General features: G+C 45.3%; 1 protein-coding gene across 1 annotated transcript in view; it reads left to right on the top strand.

The window, feature by feature from the left end:
• Positions 1–23849, top strand: part of CACNA1G (calcium voltage-gated channel subunit alpha1 G) — a 101182-nt gene that overhangs the window by 70154 nt on the left and 7179 nt on the right. The window contains exons 25-35 of the mRNA XM_075518657.1: positions 1698–1748; positions 7643–7794; positions 10225–10334; positions 11398–11531; positions 12722–12792; positions 13071–13149; positions 13227–13348; positions 14316–14660; positions 16988–17128; positions 20290–20424; positions 23486–23675. Coding sequence (XP_075374772.1) covers positions 1698–1748; positions 7643–7794; positions 10225–10334; positions 11398–11531; positions 12722–12792; positions 13071–13149; positions 13227–13348; positions 14316–14660; positions 16988–17128; positions 20290–20424; positions 23486–23675 — 1530 coding nt within the window. The remainder of the gene's footprint in view (positions 1–1697; positions 1749–7642; positions 7795–10224; positions 10335–11397; positions 11532–12721; positions 12793–13070; positions 13150–13226; positions 13349–14315; positions 14661–16987; positions 17129–20289; positions 20425–23485; positions 23676–23849) is intronic.

Raw genomic sequence — 23849 nt, forward strand, 5'->3', positions numbered from 1 at the left:
ATAAGTAAGAAGTAAGTCAGCCAGAGGCCACAGGTCGGAGGTACTCTTCTTGCATGCTCTCTCTTCTGACTGAACTTTCTCCGTTGCCCTTCGTGTCCATGGCCTCACGCTTTCCCTCCCTGGTCAGTCCACCTGCTGCTCTCTCCGTGTCCCCTTTCACATCTCTTCTCTGTCTTTGACAGACTTCAGTACTGTTTAAGAGGCTGTCTGATAAGGCGCTTGTTCCGAAAGCTGGTAATATTAAGTCTGTTTTATTTTTTTTAATAGTCTAAGAGGTGTTTAATAGCTGTGACAGGCTTAATCATGCAACCACGTACCACAACGGTGTCTCAACCTCTCTCAGTTCAGCACTTACCCAGCACTTTCCTTTGGTCACATCTTTAAGTCCCATGAGCTTCACAGGTTTTGTAACCAATAGGATGTATCACACCAGCCTCTGGACATCAAACTTTGGTTTATGCCGAGAGCCTGGCTTCCTCGATGGTCAGTGGAAAGATGGAGGCTTCCTTCAAGAGCGGTGGAGGACACGTTAGACTGTTCTCAGTTAAGTGGGATACAGATGGAAAGAATTTTTTTGTTGTTGTTTTTCACATCAAGGAAATGCCTAGAAAGCTCTTTCGGTCAGTCTAAGTTCCCGAACACAGTTTCAGGCTCATGAGTTAGAAAATGTTTTTAAAGGCTGGATAGAAAGATCCCTATTTAAAGTTGCAGTTTTGGAAAGCAGACATTTCTGTAGAAGAAAAATAGATGTTTAGTTATTATTAATGACCTTATTTATAATGCTAGAGGAACTAGATGAAGAAAAGACGTAAGTCTGGGCAATTTCCCAGCGGGAAAGAATCACAAACCATCCTTGGAGATGTAGTTATTCATTCAGTCCTATGAAATGCCTAATTAAAGAAGCAATAAACAGCTATTTTACTGAGGATCAAATATTGCTGAGTATTCAATCGCCATAAAAACCTTTCAAGAGCAAAGTATGAAGCCCTCCAAATCGCTTCAGAACAGTTTTCCCAATTCGCGTTCAGTGAAACGTTGGTTTTAATTGACTGTGTCCAGCTTTGCCCTCGGAGGCAACAGATGTCATTGCTTAGTTTCATTCTGCATGGTGGGAACTTGTAGATGATGCCAAGACTAGGGCTTTGATTATGCCAGAAACTGCATGGGGGTTCCTTTCAGCTGGGCTTCCTGAGTGTCCCCAGATGCCCAAACCAAACTATGGATGTCAGACATAGGCAGACATAGACATCTAACTGGTTGCACAGTCGTTTTTGATCGTAGACTCTTCAAATGCATTTATCCAATTGGACATCTGAAAACCAGAAAAGCGAGATCCCAGCTCGGTGAGATGTAGGCAGATGCAGGAGTGGTCGCTGTAAGGTGCGCTGGCCCAGCAGGACACGTACAAAGTCCGTCCTTCAGAAGCGTCTTCTCCTTTGTCGTCATCAAGCAAGGGGGTTCTCAGGGATCTCTTGTGCTTCCACCCGTGTACGTGGGAGAAGCACAAGAGCCCTTCCTTTTTCACGATGAGCCCGCGTACCTGACCCCACCCTCCGTGAGGCACAAGGAGAGGATCCCGCGAGGAAGCATTCCCGGTAGAGGCAATGGAGAGCCTGAGAGCCGTAGGGACCTCTGAAGGGGAAGGGAAGTCTTGCCGTGTGTCCTGCCGGGTGATTAATGCCGTTTCGTTCTTTTAGATCTAATGCTGGATGATGTATTAATGGAGAGCTCAGCCAGTGCAGTGCAAGGTACTGGGAAGTCGGCACGTCTCATCCCACTTGAATGGCAGTGCTGTGTCACTAACGGCTGGCCACCGCTGCTGTGAGGCATCCCACTAAACCCTGTGTGTGGTGCAAAGCTCGTTTGCTTACTTCATGGCACACGCATATCATTCTGAACTGCAGGTCTGCAGACCTGGCTCAGGACTGACACTTGCAAACCCTTAATTTACCCCTTGATCATGTTATGTTCTTCAGTATTTTTTTTCTGGTTTTCATTAAGACACTGTCAGACTTTTCATGGCTTTTTTTTTTCTCCTTCTTTTTTTTGTTTTTTTTTTTTTTTCTTAGCGAATAATGACTGGACTGTGAAATGGGACCTTTATTGTTTACTCTAGCTTCCGAACCACCAGCTTAGGAGTCTCTGAATAATTTGCAGGAGTGGCTCTGGAAGGCAGGCAGTCTCGCTTAGGGAGGTTATTTCATTATTTCTCCAGTCCTTGCTCATTGCTCCACGAACGCTGTGCTTCAGGGAGGCACAGTATTTTTTCAGCAGGGTAAAATTCAGTATAGTGCAGAGCCTCACTGCTTTAATGGAGAGATCAACCCCACACCAACCCTCAACGTGGATGTGGGGTTTGGCCGTCGTGCTGCCCAGCTTGTAAATTCTTCACATTGACTGAGGGTTGCTCGATCCATGAGGCATCTTGTGAATTAAAAGAAATAAAGATGCCACCTCAAAGCCTTTCCAGGTGCTGGTGGGGATGGACCAGCTGGGCTGAACACTGCTGGGGGTTTGACCTGGCCACCCCGACCAGGGCTCACGCACGTCTCCCTTTCCTGTCCCCCCTCGCCAGGATGGTGCTCAGGGCTGCAAATCTGTCCCTTGCTCTTTTTATTTTTAGGAGAAGCTTTGATCTGGCAAGCATTTTGTTTAATTCATAACTTAAGAATATTAGCCTGAATAATTAAAGAGATGCCAACATAGAAACAAATATAGCTGTAATTTTCGACAAAAATAATATGCTAGGAAAATTGTGCCATTAAAACTCTCACCTGTGAACAAGCTCTCACTGCTTGAAATGGGAGAAGGGCTCCATCCATCTCTCATATATTGCAGGGAGTTTTGATTAAATAAAAATTGCAAGTTGAGGACTATAGGCTTTCACTGCAGAGGACAACTCGGGGAGACCAAGGTTCCTACCTTATATTTCTAAGGCCTTGTTGGAAGTTATCACAACATGCTTTAATAAATCCTGAATCTCCTTCCCATTGCCATTCCTGGTATTTTTATTTCTTTGCCCTCATTCTTGCTCTTCTTGGTAAGCCTCCTGTCCTCTCCTGCGAAACAGGGGCAGCACGAGGGGGGGTGTTGCCACGGGGTTTGGGGGTCTGTTTATTTTTTCTTCTCTTTATTTGGTTGTGACTCCTCTCCTGGTCCTACAGAGCTACATCAAGGCTGTCTTATTTTATTTTATTTTTAAGGCATTGAACTCGTTCCAAACCCCTCCGTTATCCCGCGCAGGCTCAGAAAGACTCTTAGAGTTTGCCTTTAAAACATGTGCAATTGTCAGGTCTGTGCTTTGTGTTTCCTTTTGTTGTCTTTTCTTTGGATCCAGTGGTAGTGAATGTGCCATGCTGCTCTTCAGGCACCGGCGTGAGGGAATAGAAAGGTTTTATTTCTGATCCTGACTGTTGGGGATATTAGGGAATCAGTCCTGGGTGCTGTAGATGAACCTCCTGTGGTTCAATGAGAAATCTGGAGTTGTGACCCCAAAGCTTCCACACATCTCTGCACTCACAGAGGACTTCTTTTCTCTTTCTGTGAAGATAAGGTGGATTATTGTGTGTGTGTGCTGCTGCCTGGTGCTTAGTGAGATATTATAATTTTATTTTTTCTTTTTTTTTTTTTCCGAGTCTACATTCTATCACAACTAGAATCTTCTCAGTGGAAATAATTTCTCATTTTCCATTTTGCTTTTTTTTTTTTTTAATAAATCCATTCAGTACAATAAAAGCCAAGTAAAATGCTGTGTTTAAACAAAAAAAGTTCCTTCAGTGCAAACTACTTTTTAACCTAATAATATTCTTGATACAGTTTGTAAATCCAGCTGCGTCACAGGCTCATTGCTCACTGGTTTGCTGCTGTCCTCCAGATATACTCAGACCTGCAAAGTAGTTAATTCCCTTATTATAGGAGAAGGAAGAAGCTGGAGGAGACAGTAATGGAATTGTCCCACTCTCGTGAATTCCAATTTCCCGTGCCCACGCACCTCCGGCTCGAAAGCCACCTCGGGGAAAGTGGCAATTTCTCTCTTGACAGGGCTATATTCAGAGGCAGCCGCTATTCAGAGATATTTCAGAGCCGCGTGCCCAGCCCGATTCCCCCCAAGAAAATGCCGTTAATAGGAAGAGAACGGCCCTGGTCCCATCTCCTGCGGCGCTGGCAGAGACCGGCCGAGCCCTGGGACCCTCTGGGAGCTGGCAGTGGCACTGCCTGGCAAAAACAAGGGTGCCTCCTGCGCTGCTTTGCTGGTCACTGGTGCCATTTCGCAGGTCACGTCCTAGAGCTGTCAGACGAACAGTGGCACCGTGCTTAATGCCCCAACCTGGGCTGTGATCGCCAAAGCCAAAGGGAGCAGTTGGAGCAAGCTTAGGAATGGGAAATGTTTATCGTGCAACAGCATTGGTCATTGCCTTTCCGAACGCGCAGGAGAGGATGGCGATGAGTTTGGCTGCCCCAGGACACAGGCTGGGGCTGCCCTGCTCTGCCCCCCAGCCCTTGTCAAGGGGATCAATTATAATCCCGTGGGATGATGCCAAGAGGAGTACAGAATGTCTGCTTGGGAAACAACTTGAGTTGAGAGCCCGTAAAAATGATAAATTAAAACTGAGTGCCCCCCATGCCAGGCACCCGCTCCCCTTGCCGGCACGGCCCCCTTAGACCACCAGTGCCCAGGATGAATGGGCAGGAGGGACTCTCCCAAGCCAGCTCTCAACCAGCTGCAAAATCTCCTTCCTACCTGGGTTAGGAGGAGATTGCTCAGGTTCCACTGTCTGAGCTGATTTTCTCCAGTGTAACCATATCTAAATTTGAGCCACTTCTCCCTCTCCCCCACTCCTGGCCTCCAGCCATGGTGAAGCAGCTTGATTTACACCCTGTTTACCAGCCTGATGTCTCGTAGTGGGCTTTTGCTGTATTTCCCCATCTTCTCACATTCTTGTTCTGCCAATTCTTCTTTTGTTCGTTTGCTCTCCTCCTCTTTTCTTTAACGCCATGTGTGCCGGGAAGCCAAGTTAACCTTTCCAGTAATAACCGAGACTAACCCAGAGCTCTTGTTGTTCTTGACACAGTGTATTGTAACAGTACAGTAATGTGGTGTTGTGTTAGTTGTGAAGTTCACCACCTGGAGTTTAACAGATGTCTGTATTTCCCAAGATGTTGGTATTGTTTAGATCTTTACTGCAATAATTAAGAAATGATACTGTGTGATAGGGGGCACGGGCTTTGCACTTGGATGATTATACGTGAGCAACACCCAACTTCTCTGCAGCACTGCACGGGCTGGGTTAAATAAATGGTATTTATACAATAGCAAGAAAACGGTTTATCTGTTCAGAAAGTTCCCTGCCCACCTACACACAGTAGCTATTTATCTATAGTCCTCGGACAGCATGCCAGCTTGTGTGTGGTTCATCTCACGGTAATATCGGTATTGCACTAATAGGCATGGCTGGCATGTGGCGACCGGTGAGGCAAGTGGTGGCATGATTCATGAACAGGGTTGACAAATCCCCTCTTAACAAAGTTAACGGGGAAGGATGAAACATTTACTAATGGTAATTTTCTAAGGCTGCAAGCGCATCTGCAACAGCAGCACCCAGAGACGTTTGGCTGTGGAAACCGGGGGGCGTGTGCTGGGAGAGGTGAAAAGGAGCTTTGGCGTTTGGGAGAGGGGGATGCGGAGGGGGAGAGCCTGGGCGGATATATGAACAATTAGCAACCCTGCTTATAAGGTCATGCACTGGCTAATCCAGGTGCAGGAGCCCTGCACAGGAGACATTTTACAACCTCTCTCTAAATCCTCTCTCTGTTCTAATGGCGTCGGTGCTATTCTGTAGGATTTGGAATTACCCGTCAATCAGAGCTAAGAAAAATTTGAATTCCAGTGTAATTATTCATAAGTAAATCCACTGCAAGAAAAGGCAGAAACATTGACATTTTTCTTTTTGAATGTGAATTATACGTAAATGTAGAAGAAGTGAGCGATCCCATTACAATGGTGTTTCTTTCTGAGATGGTAAGTTGGTTCATAAAAATAGGTCCCATTCCTAACCTAATTGTATTCAAACATTTTAGTTAATTTGCTACTCATAATTTAGCATAATGTGATCGAGATATCTTGACTTTATGGAGATTTATGCAGATTCTGAGATATCTGACAAAGTCTTATGAGTGAGTCAGCAGCTACCCGTCTGCTCCTTTGTAAGCACTCAATAGATTCAGCATGAAAATTCATTTTATAGACCTTTTCATCAATATCGTGTTTTAGCACTCAGGTACAGATCACCTAAAGCACACTGCAGATCAGAAAGTGAATATTAATACTGCCTTTCATTTGATGACACTGAAGCAGAATTTTGGGCGTTCCAAACCCCTACAGAATAAAACTGCTGAGTGATTTGTCTCTCTGGTCCCTGGGCTGTAAGGGAAAGGTCTGTCTCTACGGAAAAAACAAAACTTCTCTGATTTTTCAGGATGCTGTTATGAAGCAGGGAGCACATGAAACCATTAAATCTATGGGTTTGATTGCAATGTCATTGGCTATTGACAAAGTGAATTCTATTTCCAGGCAAAATTTAATCTTCTAAAATTAGTTTTCCCCGAGGGCAACCCAAACCTGTGCGTTGTGGCTTCATTCTGCCAAACTTTTTGCTCAGAATAATGTATCAAACTGTACATTTGCTCAGCAGCACTAAATATCAAGCCATGTAATTCTTACAGCTCAATAATTTTCATAACCAGTTGATCATCTAATTATGAGAGTAATATTATACCCTGACATATCCAAGACAGTCCTTTCCACTTCAATCTGCATTATAATGCCTCCTTGAAAATTGTACTGAATTATATACTCAGCCTTGGCATTTCCTCATTAGAGATTAGGTGAGTAAATGAGTTTATCTCTAGGAACATTCGGGGTCTAAAGAGCATGTGTCATCCCTGAGGCAGCCAAACATGGGAATGAGTTGAACAGTGAAATCTGTACTTTGATAATCTTGTCTAGATGGAGGATCGTTATTTTCTAATCGCTAAGGCTGACTGATCAGTTTTCCGTGGTGTTTTTATGGACCATTTTTCAGGGCTCTGACAGCTGAAGTGTTGAATTTTGTTCTCTCCACATTTTGCTGCAAAGAACATAATATGACTGAATTACTTCTCTTTCAGAGACCACAGCTAACTCAATGGCCTGTATTTTTAAGCCATTGTTAGTAAAATCTGTCCCCAACATCTGACCATTAATTGGGATTTTGGATACTTTGGGGATTTTTAAGATCTTTTAAGATCAGCAGAAACAAAAATTGTTCTTTTAATTTAAATTTAGTTTAAATTTCCCTACAGGGCAAGCAGTCTTTAGCAGCACCATAGTCCCAGCTCACCTCATCCCTGATGCCATAAGGCTGAGTATAGCGCATGTCCCACTGAAGATGTTTAATGGATGTAAGATGACGGGAGCCCTGCTGTGTATTAAAAATGGTAACATGCCAGCACGAAAAAAGGAAAAAAAAAAAAAGACAGCATGTTGCTGTAATTGGTCTAGAATTTATCATCTTTGGAGTTGGAAAATGAGGGTGCATTGACTTCAGAGAGACGCAGAGAAATGACTTGACGTGCCTCTCCACTCTCCTCCTCCCCGCTGCAGAAGCACAGTGTAAGCCCTACTATTCAGATTACTCCCGCTTCCGCCTCCTGATCCACCAGATGTGCACCAGCCACTACCTGGATTTGTTCATCACCGGAGTGATCGGCCTCAACGTGATCACCATGGCCATGGAGCACTACCAGCAGCCAAAGGTACCGGGACAGAGAGGGGGAAAAGCAGGGGGGGACGTGCTTAGCCATGGTGGGATGTGCTGATGGGCAGAGTTAAGGCCAGTTTTTCTGTTAGACCCCGGGGCCCCCATTCACCATGCCCGACCTGGCCCTTTGCCCTGCGGAGTGTACCCGTCCTTCATCTGGCTTCCAGCTCAAACCATGGCTTTTGGCACCTGGATCCCGTTGCACCTCTCCCTTCTAATTAAGTGCAAATGGACTGCTTTGAAAACAAGGATGGGAGCAGGTTTGTTTGGTTTTCTGGATGAGATTGTCATTGAAATCTTCCATTTGACTTAGGATTTCCACCAAAAAAAAAGGAGGAAAAGGAAAAAGAATAGAAGAATTTGTGAAATGTCTCTTTTTGCAAAGTTTCTCCTAAATCCCCAATGTCCCATAGGGCCCAATTTTCACAGGCGCTGGATTCTGTGCTGGTCCTTAAAATACATTTTAATATATTAGTGTGCTAAGTTCCTGGGTCTTTGTCATATTCTGAAAATAAAAACAGCCTGTCCTGGGATGTCAGGTCTCTTGTGCGTAAGAATGAAATGGAAATAGCTGCCTTTGCCATATAACTTGTACTTATTTTTATTAGCCACTCTCAGAATGAATAAATATAACGTACAATAGGAGGAAATATTCTTTAAGACTAGACAGGACTTGAATACTTAATGTAAAAAACCCCAAACAACTAAGACATGCAAGCAAGGGGAAAAATATCCTCCAGCCTATTGTAAAGAAGCCAAAAAGTGAAAGGGCACAAGCCCAATTTATTTTTTCTGTTCAGGTCACCTTTAAATACCCTGGAAGGCTCATTGCATGATTCAGTCATTTGGTGATGAAAAAAGTTGTTGGCTAAGGAGGCTGTATTGGAATCGCCCTAGGGCGTGTGTCTTACCGCAGTCGTTTTGCAGCTACATTTTCTCTTGTATTATAAAAATATTGGGCAGGTTTTTGTTTTTAATTTTCTTTAGGAAAATAACATTTTGTCTCTAAGCCTCTGGTATGCAGCATCTGGGTAATAACTCCAAGCTTGGGCTGTGCTGAGATGACAGCACTGTTAGAGCCATGCAAGTGCTTGAGAGCGCTGTTGAATCAGGGCCCCAAAACCACTCCGGTCTGGGTAACTGATGGCTGGGATCCTGCAGATATTTAAAAGGCTAAATGTACCAGAGAGCTTCATATCCAACCTGACTCGGATCGCTTGGCGTGTTGGTGCTGAAGGGGTTGGTGGTGGGGTACCCTGCGACGCCCTGTGGATGTGATCCCAGCCGGAGCTGCTGCGGCTGCCCACAGAGAGGAGGGGCTGCGGTGTGCGTAGAGGTGGCTCGAGCAAAGAGCTACTGCGCAAAATCTGCGTTTGCCAAATAAATATGCTCGTGTGCTGGCAGAGCCCAGGTCCCCTGCAGTATGACAGGGAGGCGCGTTCAGAGCCACGGCTTCCTTTGGTGGCTGGGCTTGTACTTCTTGGGCAGGTGAGGTGGTTTTTGACCATGCATGCTTGAAGCTAACTGTAGCGTGACGGCCGAGCGTGTGGCTGAAATTCCCTCTACTATGATTTCTCCCACTTGGGGATCAGCAAGTCTTATTTTTGGTCTGAGAGTACTCTGTTGCCATCTCCCACGTTCCCTAACAGTGCCCTGGACACAGTTATTACCATCCCATTTGATGGACGTTACTTAAGAGACCATGCAGGATGCTGCTACCACAGGGCTCCTTCACGAGCAGGACTTTTGGGAGGAAATAATCTCTGACATGGCTTAATGCCTGACTGTGCAGGAGTTGTCCCAGCCAGGAGGCACCTGTAGTTAATGGCCAGGCTGTGACACCTGCAGAGGGAAGGGTGGGCAGAGGAAAACCCGAGGCGCTCGCTCCCGCTGGCATGCCATCCCTCTCTCCTGCTCCTTGCCAAAAGCTCAAGGTGAGGAGTAAATGACAGGCTGTCACAAAGAAGCCATTTGGCCGGCGCTTGCACGGTCCTGGCCAGCCCATGGCTCTTGCAGCATTGCACAAATGAGCAAGCGGGATGAAATTCAGCTTTCTGCCGAGAGCACGACGGTTTTTGTGCTGCCGACACCTGCAAATGCAGCAGCTCTTACCACTCACCCCAGCGATCCCAGCTGGGGCTGTATTCCCTGCCCTGGGGCTTAAGTTGTGCCTTGGGTTTGTATCAGCCCCTCCTGTGAATTATATCAGCTGGGTTGGGGCCAGGCAGAAATGCAGTCTGCGCGCTCCCTGAAGTACTGGGACTTTTCCCTGGGACATTTGTCGTCGGAGAGAGCCTACTGTCGGAGCCTTTTGTCTGTAGTTTGGAAATGAGTAACTGGCGAAAGAAGAGGAGGGCAGGTTTGCAGGCAGCAAAGCCCCTCAGCAGAGCTAGCATCTAACCCCGGTCCTGTGTCCACATCCCAGGTTCTTGATGAAGCCCTGAAGATTTGCAATTACATCTTCACCGTTATCTTTGTCCTGGAGTCTGTTTTCAAGCTTATTGCCTTTGGGTTTCGTCGCTTCTTCCAAGACAGGTAACAAAAGCTCCATCTTGACCGCGGGGGCAGCAGCAGGTTTCTGGAGACAGCTGCCCAAATTCAGTGTCCTGGACCCCGGTGCCCTTCCCAGTGATGTCAGTCTGACACGCGTGAATGCTTTTTGGTGTGACTGATTGAAACCAAGGTAGGTGGACGCTTGGGATGTGAGTTGGAGAAAGGATCGTGCATGCCAAGGAGTGTGATTGCACCACTTTGGCCCTTGGGGGTGGACAAAGTAGGAGCAAGTCTCACACAGAGCGCCTGGTTCTCTTCTCACACCAGTTGCATGTCCATATATAATCAAGAGGACTTGGTGAAGTGACAAAGTTTATGCAAAGAGAGAGAATCTGGTCCTGAGTGGAAATGAAAGAGAAAAGGGACCTCTTTTTAAACAAATGCTGAGCAGCAGATTAAGTTGCTGCTTCTTCTGGATTTTCGCTCTCTAACGTCACAAATACAGATTTTATGTCCTTGGTGAATCTTTCTTCCATCCATTTTTGCCTCCTTCAATGTTAATAGCAAGAGCACTGGCACTGAGCAGGACTTGACACAAGCCCTTCAGCGGCCGGGGGATAGCTCCACCCCTCTCCCCACATTTCGGGTGTCCGTGCTGGGATTATGCCTCTCTCCAACCTGGCACGAATCCTGGGGGTCTTTCCTTCTCCCACTGTGATTTTTTGTTGCAAGGACTGGACATGGGGTCCGGTTCTTTCTAGGGCAGATCTCATGCTGAGGTCCATGAGTGTCATGTCTAGAAGTGGCCGGACAGATACCGCAGCGTCTCCCCTGAGGTCTGCAGCCTCTGGGTAGAAAACTGCCCAGCTTTTGTTTCTGTTTCCCCTCAGTCAAGAATATCTTTGGAATTGGCTGATTTTCTAATGAGATGCATTAGTTATAATGATTTCATAACATAACTGCTTTTGTATAATACTCTCAGAAAAATGCTGCATATTCATCTGAGTGCTAGAACCATTGAAATGACTGGAATTCGTGTGAAACAAGCTACCTCCCCTTGCCAGCTTCTTAGTAGATGTTAAACTTCATTTTGTGTTGTCTCCAGATGGAACCAATTAGATCTGGCAATCGTGCTGCTGTCTATCATGGGCATCACTTTGGAAGAGATCGAGGTGAACGCTTCGCTACCAATTAACCCCACTATTATCCGAATCATGAGGGTTCTCAGGATTGCTCGAGGTGAGACGAACAAAGCAGAATTGGCTTGTGTTTGAGGGCCAGGGTCCCCTCCAGGAGAGAGTTAAGCATTGGGAAACGGTTCTGGGGCACATCCCCATCACGATGTGCATAGTTCTGGCATCAACAGGCTGTAAACAAATAAAAGAACAATGGGGGAAAATACTTGCGAGGAGCCAAAAAGCTGAGCCAGCTGACCATGTGTTTCTATCTTAAGAGGACTTGAAGGCCGAGAGCTTAGAAATAAAGCTGAAATAGCTGTGGCTGTAACTCCCAGAGATGTACCTGGAAAAAATATCCCAGTCAAATCAAAGTCGTCTCTAACGGGGATTGGAGAACACAAGCTTGAGTACGTTAGCTTTAAAAGACAAGCATCCAATAAATGTAATTTCCCATGGGACTTTACATCTCAGCACTTGGTGACAAAGCATGCCTCGTCACTCTGCATCCATCTGTCCCCTCAGACTTGTAATGACACATACCTGAGTTGGGAAGGCAGCTTCTTCAGGGCCTGATTTTTCAGAACAGGGAGGTCTCAGGGCCAAATGATGATGTAAAATGTGAGTTCTCAGGCCCTTAATAAAGTACTCCCAGGCCCTCCTGAAGGGCAATGTTATGCTCTGAGGCATAATTGCTCTGATTGCAGCCCTCATCTAAGCGAAGAAGGAACTGGAGGAGAAATGAAATGCTGCTGTGCCTCAAGGGGAAAAAAAATAAAGTGTTTTTCCTGTGCATTGGATCCCTTTCAGAATTAAAAATACATGTGGTTTCCAATTGGAAATGCAACCTTCTGGAAGAGATGTGTAAATCAGCTCCTCAGTGAATCATGTATGAAAGTGGGTAGCCTACGGAAGGGGGAAAGTAGCCCCAGGGCTGGGAAAGTAACTGCTCACGATAACCAGAGGAAGAAGGAGACGGGTCCAACACAGATAAGGTGGGGAAAGGAAAAGCCAGGCAGAAAGATAACGCTTTCTCCAAGTCTCGGGATAGGTGATGCTGCTATTCACGGGATTTTAATAGTATCAAGCAACCAGCAGCAATGTAAAAAGGCCAGGGACTATAGCAGCTGATGGAGAACACTTGAGGTGATTTCGTATTTCTCTTGCTATAATCTGTGGCTCCTGGGAGAGGGACTGACTTTGTGCCTCCATGCTAATGCTGCCGTTACCGTATCACGAACGTGTTTTCCGCAGTGCTGAAGTTGCTGAAGATGGCTGTAGGGATGAGAGCCCTGTTGGACACCGTGATGCAAGCGCTGCCGCAGGTAACCTGCTGCCATATCAAACCAGATCTCCTCTGGCCCAGAGCTAATTTCCTATTGCAGAGGAATGCTAATCATTTTATCTTTACTGTCATTAGAGAATCACATTTCCCTTCTGAAGCACAGTCTGAGATACAGTCCTCACATTGAGGTCATTTTTCCCCTGAAGCAATTTAAGTTTTGGATTAAAGAATACAGCAAGAAACAGGTCTGGAACAAAAAAATCAATGAATGTTCTTTTTTTGTGTTTTTTTTCCCCCCATTTCTTTTTCTCTTTCCAGGTGGGGAATCTGGGTCTTCTCTTCATGTTGTTGTTTTTCATATTTGCAGCTCTTGGAGTGGAGCTGTTTGGAGACCTTGGTGAGTCTTCCCGTGCCGGTGGAAGGGGCGGGAGCGGTGCGCGAGCAGGGGTCTCACGGCTGTGCTTTGTCCCACAGAGTGCGACGACACGCACCCTTGCGAGGGGCTGGGACGGCACGCCACCTTCAGAAACTTTGGGATGGCCTTTCTGACTCTCTTCCGAGTATCCACGGGAGACAACTGGAACGGGATAATGAAGGTAAGAGACCCACGGAAAATGGGTATTGCCTATAATTGCTTAATTAGAAGCCATCCACTCTGCTCCAGACCGGTAATGATGCTCAGCCAGGACGCTCGCGTCCTGCAGTGAGCTGGGCTCTTCCTTCCTGCACTGGGCAAAGTCTCTGATTCTGTTCCTTCCTCCCAACAATGTGGTGCCTATGGTTGCAGGCTCCTGGCATACTCCATATATTCCCTTTTTTTAACCTAAGAGAGCAACTGAAAAAGAAGGGGAAAAAATAAAGGGACTCATCTCTCAAGTAAAACCTGAGTTCAGCTCAGTAACTTGTATCAGTTTTATTTTTTCCCATAAAAGTCTCAGTTACTATTATTGTTGTTGGTGGTGTTACTTTGTGGGTTTTTTTCTGGGAAAACCCAGGGTTCTGAGAGAGAGACTCTCTTAGGGGACAGCCATCAAGACATGCTATTGTGAAGAAATCTGATCTATGAATACACAGGGTGCTAGCTAGTCCAAAGGAATTGCTTCTCTGTCCTTTTGTAGCCCATGGTGAGTGTTAGGTGGCCGAAGTCTTAATGACAGGGCGTGAACTTGAGGAAAGAGTGTCTGCAAGCCCAGCTGCTGTGGGATAGCTGATGGGTTGTAGCTGCACCCTGCTTTGCCCTGGATCCATCTGCCACACTCTTGTGTATTTGGTCTCTAACCTGGTAGAACAGCCTTTCCTTTAGGAGCAGCAGGGTGTCGGTGTCTGTCGTTGCACACCCCAAGGACAATTTCCTCTGACCCTGCTTGTGGTGACTAACACAGAAATGTAAGGTTTTACTGGCAAGTATTTTGCCATTCTATACATGAAATTTGCCCAATCTGCCCAATCTTCTCAGTTTTCTTCATGAAAGGAGAACCCATTGCAGCCAGATGACCAGACGGCAGACCGAGGTCCATGCTGGAACCTCTTCACATCCCTCCATCATTTCCCTCCTGTTTCCAGGACACACTGCGAGACTGTGACCAGGAGTCCACCTGTTACAACACCGTCATTTCACCCATCTACTTCGTCTCCTTCGTGCTGACAGCCCAGTTCGTCCTTGTGAACGTGGTGATCGCTGTGCTCATGAAGCACTTGGAGGAGAGCAACAAGGAGGCTAAGGAGGAGGCAGAGCTCGAAGCAGAACTGGAGATGGAAATGAAGACAATCACCCCCGGCCAACACAGCCCCTCGGACATCTTTGTGTGGACAGGCAGCGCCGGTGGAGAGAGACCCGAGAGCCCCCGAGGATGTACCAATCCCATGCAAATCAAGGTGGATTCTCAGCTCTCATTAGTTTACCCTATGGTGAGAATCTCAGTTGGAGGGTGAAGGGGGCTTGACCTGCATATTTGCTAGGGGAAGACATGCACGAGTCGGTACTGAAGGAGCGGGTGTACCATACGTCCAGGGCTTGTATTCCTCTCTGTCTGCTGACTGACTGTTGCGTGGTGTGGGAACCGATGCTCCAGGGAAGAGACCCTAGGCAGGTCTCCAGACCACCTTGACGCATCTGTTCGGAGGTAGAGAGCTTTGCAATTTGTTCTGGAGATGTGCCCAAGCCACCCATTTCAGACCTAGCTCCAAATTTCCTCTGATCCAGAGTTTGGGCTATGTCCTGTGTGATAGCAAAATCATGAGCATAATGTGTTTGTTTTTCTAATGCAGACCATGAACCACAACATAAAAGAGGAATAAAACTTGGGTAATCTTTGCTTAAGTATTAAATTTGTTTTATGTAACCTCAATTTAAAATCCATCCCCACAATCAAGCTTGTAAGAAAAGATTATTTTAACAATAGAATAATCCAGAGGGGACTCAAACCTGAGCTCACCAGAACTGGTGACAAAACTCCCACCAGCAGGAGCAGTGCTGGAGCAGGGCTGTAATGTGGTAGCTGCTACAAGCTGCAACAAGTCTCTCTAAAGCACAGTTTTTGGATGAAGACTCAGTTTGAGGAATGAGAGAGGTGAGGTCAAGATCCAGACAGGTCCTTTGGGAGGGAACTGAACTGGAATTATACAAGGAAAACGGTCCAGCCTTTTTTTAGTCTTAGCTGATTGCAAATTGGGTTAAACTCTACACAGACCTCACTAGCTTTTATTACATCATGATTTCACAACAACATATCTTGGCTTCTGCCCGGGGTGGACTAATGAGTATTCTAATGCATGAAAAACTCATTTATGATCTTTAGTCCAAGGGTGAAAATGAGTAAATCCCTGCTTAAGCTTTGCTTCAGTTCTTAAGCTACTGGAAACTTCTGGTGCCATTAGGAGTCACTGATGTCTGAGATGGAGTCCAAAGCTGCTCTTTGGCACAGGAGAAAGGAGTTCAGGGCAATATGGGGAAATCCATACTCATTACATCCTCTAGGAAGAACATGTCCCAACTGTTGTTGTACATGTTAAGCAGAGTACTGGCAAACTGGCCTCAGCACTGTTCTCCTGCATCAGTCCTCACACTGGCAAAGAGAGAAATTGCAAGACAAATCGGTGGGAAGGATACTCTCAGCTCTTCAGTCTCTTAAACCTGCCCTCTCTGAAGGTGGCTTTGGAAAGGGCTTATTCTAGTCATAATCTCCAGCGTGTGCTTCTTGCTCTTTGACTCAAACAGAAGCCTCAAAAACCTCCGGGAGATTTTATTCCGACTATTTATTCTCCCAGCCAAAATCTTCAGGAAGAATCTGATGCTTGAGCACGACAGCAGAGGAATACAATTCCCAGGACATGACCCTGCAAGGACACGTGGTCAGCATGCTCTTTTGCTTGCCTATTCCCCAGGATTTTTGCACTGTGTGCTGTTTGACTGTAACGACGGTCCTCATTTCATTGTATGTAGCAGGCATTCCCTATGTGAAAGGTGCAACCCTTAAATTGTTCCCATGCTGCCTGTGAAAGCCAGACCCTGCTCTGTATAACCTCCCGTTGTCTGTGCTGTGGCCAGCTGGTTTGAAGTTGACCAGAACAACTGAGGCACCTCAACCCATGTCCGGCACGTGAATTAGTGACCTGATGTGTGTCCATCCTGGGCGTCTGCAGCCTTTATGGACAGGATGCTCAGCTTCTCTTCAAGTCAGGTTATTTTAATTTGTGACCCCTGGATATGGATTTAGGTGTCAAATATTAGGTCTTGCTCAAAAATGTGGACAGTGTGTATAGAAACCTTACAGCAGTAGTGTCCTGTAGAAGTTCACAGCACCAAGTATCAAGATGCTGCTAGACCGGCCCCATTATACAGCTCTGATCCCAGGAGTAACCAGTCGCGTTTGCTGCGAGCGAGAATTGTCCCCGAGGAGGGCCCTGAGCGGGAGCAGCCACGATCCCGAGGCAGCCGGCGTCGGCCCCGTCTCCAGTAATGTCTGAGAAAGCTGTCACTGCTCACCGTGATATTACTGCACTGTTCTCTCTCCTCTCTTGCCTCACCTCTCCTGTCCCGTTGTTTCTGTTACTGCTGTTCTCCCTGAACGTTTCTGTCTTTTTTTACCCCCCCTTCTATTCTGTTTTTTTTTTTTCCCTTTTGTTTGTTGGGTTTTACACACTGTCCTTTTTTCTCTCTGTCTCTGTCCCTCACTTTTTTCCTTTCTCTTTTGGCTTGCTCTCCCTTTCTGCATGCTATACACCGCCCCTCCTAGGAAAGGCACTTGTTTGATACCATATCACTGCTGATCCAGGAATCTCTGGAAGGAGAGCTGAAGCTGATGGACAACCTGTCAGGCTCTGTGTGCCATCATTATGCCCTCCCAGCTCCCGAACATTACAACTCTGAGAACCAGGTTAATATTCCTAATTTCCTGCAAAGTCTCCATCCAAACTCGATTTGACTGAGACCTTTACTAGAGAGTTAAAGTTCTTTACTTTATGTAACGTAGTCACAGGGATTTTGAAGCGTAAGTCATTTTGGCTTTTTCTGTGGGAGTTGATGCCTTGGTTTATGATGTTGTGTATCAATGCAAGAGGAGAAGTACAGGCTCTGAGTTTCCCTCTTCAACACAGTAAGAAGTTTTCATTGGGATTTACTGTTCACCAGCGTTGTAGGCAAAAACGTACAAAGTCCTATCTCCACCTTTCAGTGGGGTTCTTGTATTTGGCTTCTCGCTCCTAACCAGGGCCCCATAGCAATGCCAGGACACGTCTGCAGAGCCTGGAGTATGGTGTGAGGTTTTCCCAGAGCAGAGCCTGAGCTGCTGGGGATCATCAACTGCTCTCTACATTTTGTGCCTACTTACACTGCATGAAAACCCAGTTTCGAATGGTTTTCCTAAAGAGGCTTCTTGCAAGTGGGTCATTGTAAACTAGATCCTCATCTCTGATCTAAACTGAATTTAGAAGGTGAGGCAGCCCTTAATGGTGTACTTAAGTAATCGTGTGCTCCAGTGCTTTCTCAAAGAAGGGCTGTAATACTTGTTTAAAATTAGTTCATTTACTTCTTAGAATAAAATGCCTACTTTCTCAAGCATGTTATTCTTTAGAGCAAATATTTTCCCTAAATCGCAGCAGTGACCATAATAATAATTCAAGCATACCTATTTTTTTCCTGCAGTTGGAATTGAGCAAATTCCATATTTCTTGATCTATTTTTTTTTTTCCCTTTCTGGCTAAAAATAGCAGAAGTTTTCTTGTTAAATCAGTGTGCTTATTTATGAGCTCACTGACACTCTAAATTATCCTACTCAGTGGTTCATTAGAGGAAAGGAACAAGCTTAGGTAAAATGAAATCCTACTGCAGATCTTTATATAGCGGGATAACATGTCTCCCTCTGATTGCTGCGTATCACTTTCCAGACTGAGGTCTATTAAGCTGTAGGAAGTGGTTGCCTCTAAGAATTACCGGAGGAACAGAGACAGTAGCTTTGGCGGGGAAGGCAGAGGGTCAGTATGAAACTCAGCGAGAGCTGGTTGGAAATTTTTTGTCACAACATTTTTCACCAGAAACTGCTGCTGCAGCAAAAAAATGGTTTTGTTTTGACATTTTTGTAATGAAAAAATATAGCAGTCCAGTTTGCAATGGTTTTTGCTTTTAAAATTTAAGCTATTTTATTTTTTTCCACCTGTAATTAAAACCCGTATGAATCAGTTGGATGTTTCCAACAAAATGTTTTGACGGCTTTAAACTCAATTTTTGGAGAGGGAAGGCTGAAGGGGGGGGTGATGTTTTGTTTACATTTTGGCTTTTCTGTTCACACCATTTGTCATGTTCTCAGGCAAGTCAGGAATTTAGAGCAGCGCTGGGACTTGCTGAAAGCAACCTGATTAATAGCAGCTCCCAGCAGAGCCGCTCCATCAGGCAGGAGCTGCTGGTGTCCACCGTGCTCTAGCACAGCCTTTCCCCATGTGCTCGGGCTCCAGTCGGTGGCTTGACTCTGTCCCATTAGGCATTACTGTCCTTGTGTGGGCAACCTTTGCAGCGATGCTTTTTTGGGGAGCCTCGTATGAAATCAGGAGCTCCTCCAAAGCGTGTCTTTCATCCGTTGCCAGCGGATGACTGTGTTAGAGGAGCTATCGAATCCAAGGTTAGAGGAGAGGAGCCCGACCCTCTTCCTTATCTCAGCTGAAGTTTTGAGCCTCTCAAGGTTCACTCATCACTGGGTTTATTTCACCCCGCTGATGCCATTTCTAAGAGTGAGAAAATCCAGCCCTCTGACAACTTAAGTGCAACAGATCTGGGCCTCTGTGGTTTCTCTTGGAAGATATATTGCTGTTGAAAGACTTTTCAAGCATAGAGGATAGGGGAAAAAAATGCGCAGTGAGAAACGAAAAGGAAGCACCTGGGACTTGTCCAGTCCAGGAGGCCCCTGCAAGCGTGAGCCAGGTCTGTAGGTTACCCGAGGAAATGCTGTCCCCAGTGCCACTCTCCCACTGCCACGGGCACCAGCCTCAGACACGTACCCGAGCTGGGGATTTGGGGAGGGCTGAGCCTGCACTTCAGGGCAAGCCTGGCAGCAGGGATGCTGCTCTGGGGAGACACTGCAGTCCCCTTTTCCCCCTTTCTCTCCAAAACCTGAAGTGACGTTTCGCATTTCTTATAAAAAGAGCTTTGTGTCTAGGGAGCGAGCTTCATCGATATTTTGATGTAGATTTTTATCAATTACTTGAATGCCTTCAGCGGGGAATAGCACCTATTCCCAGCTCGGGTTCGCTCGGAGCTGGGGGAGGCTGCCGGGGGCCAGGGCTGGGGTGGCATTTGGGAGCCGGAAGACACAGGCAGTTCTTTGAGTAGGACAGTTATTGGTGCTTACCCAGGCACTGGAGGCTCTTTAGCAGACCAAAACCCACTGAAGGCACCAGGAAGGCACTTGCTGACCTTTCCAGACTTTGAATCAAGCCTGAAGTTTCTCCCTGTCTCCGTTTAGCCATTAGGAAGTTCATTATAGTCCCACCTGCCTCTTGGGGAGGGGGAGGTCCCCGTACCCTCCCCGGAGCGCAGGGAAAGGCATGTTCCATACCCCACCTGCAAAATGATTTTGGTGGTGGGGAATCTTTGCAGACTCAGCCAGATTAGCTTAGAGGCCAAGAAAACGGCATAGTTACTGGGTAGGAACAACTTCAGAGAAGTCGGAAGATCTTGAAGCCTCTTGTATTTGATCATAGCCAAGAGGATAAATATCTTTAGTATGACAGTAATGTTACTTTTGCTTCTTCATCTAGACAGGAGAACAACAAAATACAATGCTAGCATTAGTATAGGTTTTAAACTCCCTCCCAGCTCACTGCTAAGCATTTAAGTATGAATGTCCCGCTCTTTTTTTTTCATTTCTTTGTTATATTTCGTTTCTTTAACATTCTGTCCCCGGTAACAATGTGCATGATGTAGCATCTCCCACTGCAGGGATATTGCTTTAGTGTCTAGAATTATTTAGATTATGATAATTTTTTTTTTTTCTTTTCTTAAAGATTTGTGTCCTGGTTTCTTATGCTTAATCATCTCTCCCTTTAGATCCCTCTAGCTGAGATGGAGGCTCTGTCTCTGGCGTCAGATATTCTCTCTGAAAAGTCCTGGTCCTTAGCTCTGACGGATGACCCTTTTCCTGATGATACTAACACACACTTACTTAATGCTCTGGAAAGCAATGTACATACACTGGTCGCTGTTTAGTCTGATGTTTACAGGGTTCGAAATACTGCTTCCCCCTCTCCACACCTGCCTAATGGCATTTTCGGTTCAAGCCCATTTCCAAATAGCACCAACCGCTCCCCTGAACAGGACGTTGTCCTTAATGCCATTAGGTCCTGGGTTGTTATCACTCTTGTCCACGAACTTGGCTCCTTGCGAGGAACAAGTATTTGTTTCTATTTTTCCCTTGGCATCTTATGTAAAAACAATGTGTTTTCTACAAGTGAAATAAAGAGTAAAAAAGCACTTTGGAAAGTGTCAAGGTTGAAATTTCCTCCCCATCTGAAACAAATCAGTGATGCTGCGTGGAAGAGACACCCATGAGCTAATGACTCATGTGTCCTCTGCTGAGGGGTCATCTGCAACCCTTTGGTTTGTAATGGATTTTTGTCTTTATGAACACAGGCACCACAAGGCTTTTTGCATGATTGGTGCCAGACTGTTTATTTTACAAATATCAGATGGGGATCTCTCCGAGATGCTGCTTGTTTTGTGAATTCTTACTAGCAGTCATCCCGCTGGGAAAAAAAAAAAAAAAAAAAAAGTTTGGACTGTTTTGTGTCTTTTTGAATGAAATAACCAGTATTTTGAACCCTGCCTTAACCATCTCCTCTTTGAAACATTAGACATTTTTAGCTGTGTAGCAGTCAAGTGCTTTTTTTCTGCTGTACAACAGACATAACTCTTCTTCCAACATTTTTGGGTCATTCTTGTTTTCTTTGTTGTTGTTCATGTACCTGCCTTTGGATGTTTGTGTTGTTGATAAACTTTCTGCCATTCTAGTTGATTGTCATCCTAATTAGCATTTATTTGGGAAACATCCGTGACAAAAACCGTGACAATATTTCCCATCATGCTTCATGGCATCACGCGCAAAAGATTTTGTAAACTACGTTTAACATTTTGTATGGGACATTTTGTTTCAAAATTAGTCTGGAGAGCTGGACTGAGGAGTGAGCCCTTCTAGTTTTGAATCAGATTAGACAAACCTGTTTGACAGCATAGCAAAGTCTCAAGGGTATAGCCAAGAGAGATGTTTTTTCTCAAATTAAAAAAAAAAAAAGGCAAAACCAGGTTGAACAAAGCCTTTTGTGAATTTGTGTCAATACCAACAAAGTGTTTTGGTCAAAACAATTTCCCAGACTCCTGAAAAACGGCAAGCTTTCATTGAAATCTTTTCTAAATGCAATATTTTTATACTTCATTTAGACACAGCTTTAGTTGAAAACTATCTCAGAATGTTTTGTTGGACTTAAAATAGATTTGGGTTGGGATTTTTTTTTTTGGTTCACAGAAAACTCAGATTTGATTTTCAGTCAAGCCAAAACAACATGTTTTTCAAAACTACCAGTGAACCAAAAAGTCATGTGCTCCCACTGCTCTGTTTGTGAGCTGGACTCAGAAGATCATTTTGCAGCCATTCTAAATGGTTTTCATGAAGTTCACTCACGAGATTTCCCCCGAGATGATTGGAAAGTGGAAACGAGCCCGCTGTGGTATTGGATCCTGTCAATGAACCTAAAGGTTCATTAAAGGTTGGGTTTGGGTAGGATGTCAAATCCAAATTCTCGTGTTCAGATCCAAAGGGTTTTGAATTGGAAATCTCAGGTTTCGGGCCATCTTTTTTGCTTTAAGCTAAATAATATGAAAGCTAAATAGCATAAACAACTGCTCGGAAGGGGGAGGCAGGGAGGGGAGGAACAGAGAGGTTCCCAAACCCCAAAGTCTCAGCTTTACCAGCACAGGTTTCGCTCTCCTTCCCTGAGCTATATCAGGAGACTGCAGTCTCTCTTATCTAGGCTATATCCAAATCGGCAGGTTCCTGAGGACTGAAACTAATGCTGCATGACAGTGCAGATCTGGTTCCTTCATTACGTTTACAACAGTGGTCTTCCTTTTTTTCCCCTTTTCTTCTTTTTTCCTCCTTTTTTTTTTTCCTTTTTGTAAATTCCTTTTAACCTCATCATGTTTCTTGTGCAAACAAAATGCCATAGTGAAATTTTGGTTTTATGGCTGAGGGATAAAACTGGGAAAAAAATCTCAGTGTTGATTTCAGAAAACCTGTAATGCAGCGAGTGAAGGGAAGATTTGTCGGAAAGTAAGATTTAAAGTTTTCAAAAAATGATCAGCAACATACTGTATCAGACTACAGTGTCACATCTTATTTCTGTGTTTTTCAATGGACACCTTTTAAAGACGAAATAATTCTTTCGTTAGAAATATCCAGGGAAGTTGACTTTGCTTCCATTTTTGCTAATACTGTCCAACATAATAAAACCCAAGAACGTTTCTGGGATGGAGATATTTCCTTATGAAATCAGACCTGAATCCACCTCGTTTGATATTGCCTCTGGTGCTGCCCATTCCAAGAGACTCTTTGGCTGTAAAAACTCCACAGTCAACATATATACGATAACCCTCACTTGCATGAGATCCCTTCTAATTAGAGAATGGCTTTAACCCTGAAGGCAGTAGGTTTAGATATCCCTTTCAATAAAATGGGTTTAGTTATTCATTATGTGAGAAGAAAAACCAATAAAATTGTGCTGGGAGCCAGAATACAGAATATTTTCTGTAAACTAGTTTTTGTATTTGTTTTTGTTGGTTTTTTTATTGTTAGAAGAGGAAACTACTCACCTTTGCAAAAGTGTGACTTGCTGATGAGGGCACATACAGAGAGCTTTACTGTTAATTGCAGGGGATCGAAGTTATGCAAAGCATGTGACCTTTGCTGGCCTTGAGGCATGATGCCTTCTTTGCCTATCCCTGAAATAGTCATGGTTTATTACGACAGTGTTGCTTCCTCTGTTTCTGTGGTTCATTCTGTGTGACAATTTATTGACAATACAAAACGAGGGGTATAGCTTCCCGGTAGATCCATTCGTGCAACTTGTACATACTGACGATGTGCATGCCCATCGTGCCATACTGATTGCAATGGCTGTCGCTAGCGTTTCTGGGCACTTCTCCTCTTCCCACCCTGTGATGTCTTCCTTCCTCACTGCTTTTTTCCCTGTAGGCTGATCTCCGCTCCAAAGACAACACGCTGACCCTGTCTCCCAGCAAGGACTTGCTGAGCGTGAGAAAGCCTTCGGTGGGGCGCACCCACTCTTTGCCAAATGACAGCTACATGTTCCAGCCACCGTACTCCAGCCCCTGCCCTGCCTCCCTGGGCGAGAGGAATCCGGCACATCACAAGTCCCAGTCAGGTACACATCTGTCAGCTGGGACAAGAGCAGGATTTTCCAATATGGCAATAGCTGGGATTTTCCAAGCTGTTCTGTAGGAGGCAACAAATTGCCATTGGTTTCCAGTGAGGTGATGGTGTCCAGACCTGTGGAATGACTTTGCAAAGACCCTCCACAACTTGCAAAGACCCTCCA

The sequence above is a fragment of the Mycteria americana genome, chromosome 16 (assembly GCF_035582795.1).
Source record: "Mycteria americana isolate JAX WOST 10 ecotype Jacksonville Zoo and Gardens chromosome 16, USCA_MyAme_1.0, whole genome shotgun sequence".
NCBI classification, from domain to species: domain Eukaryota; kingdom Metazoa; phylum Chordata; class Aves; order Ciconiiformes; family Ciconiidae; genus Mycteria; species Mycteria americana.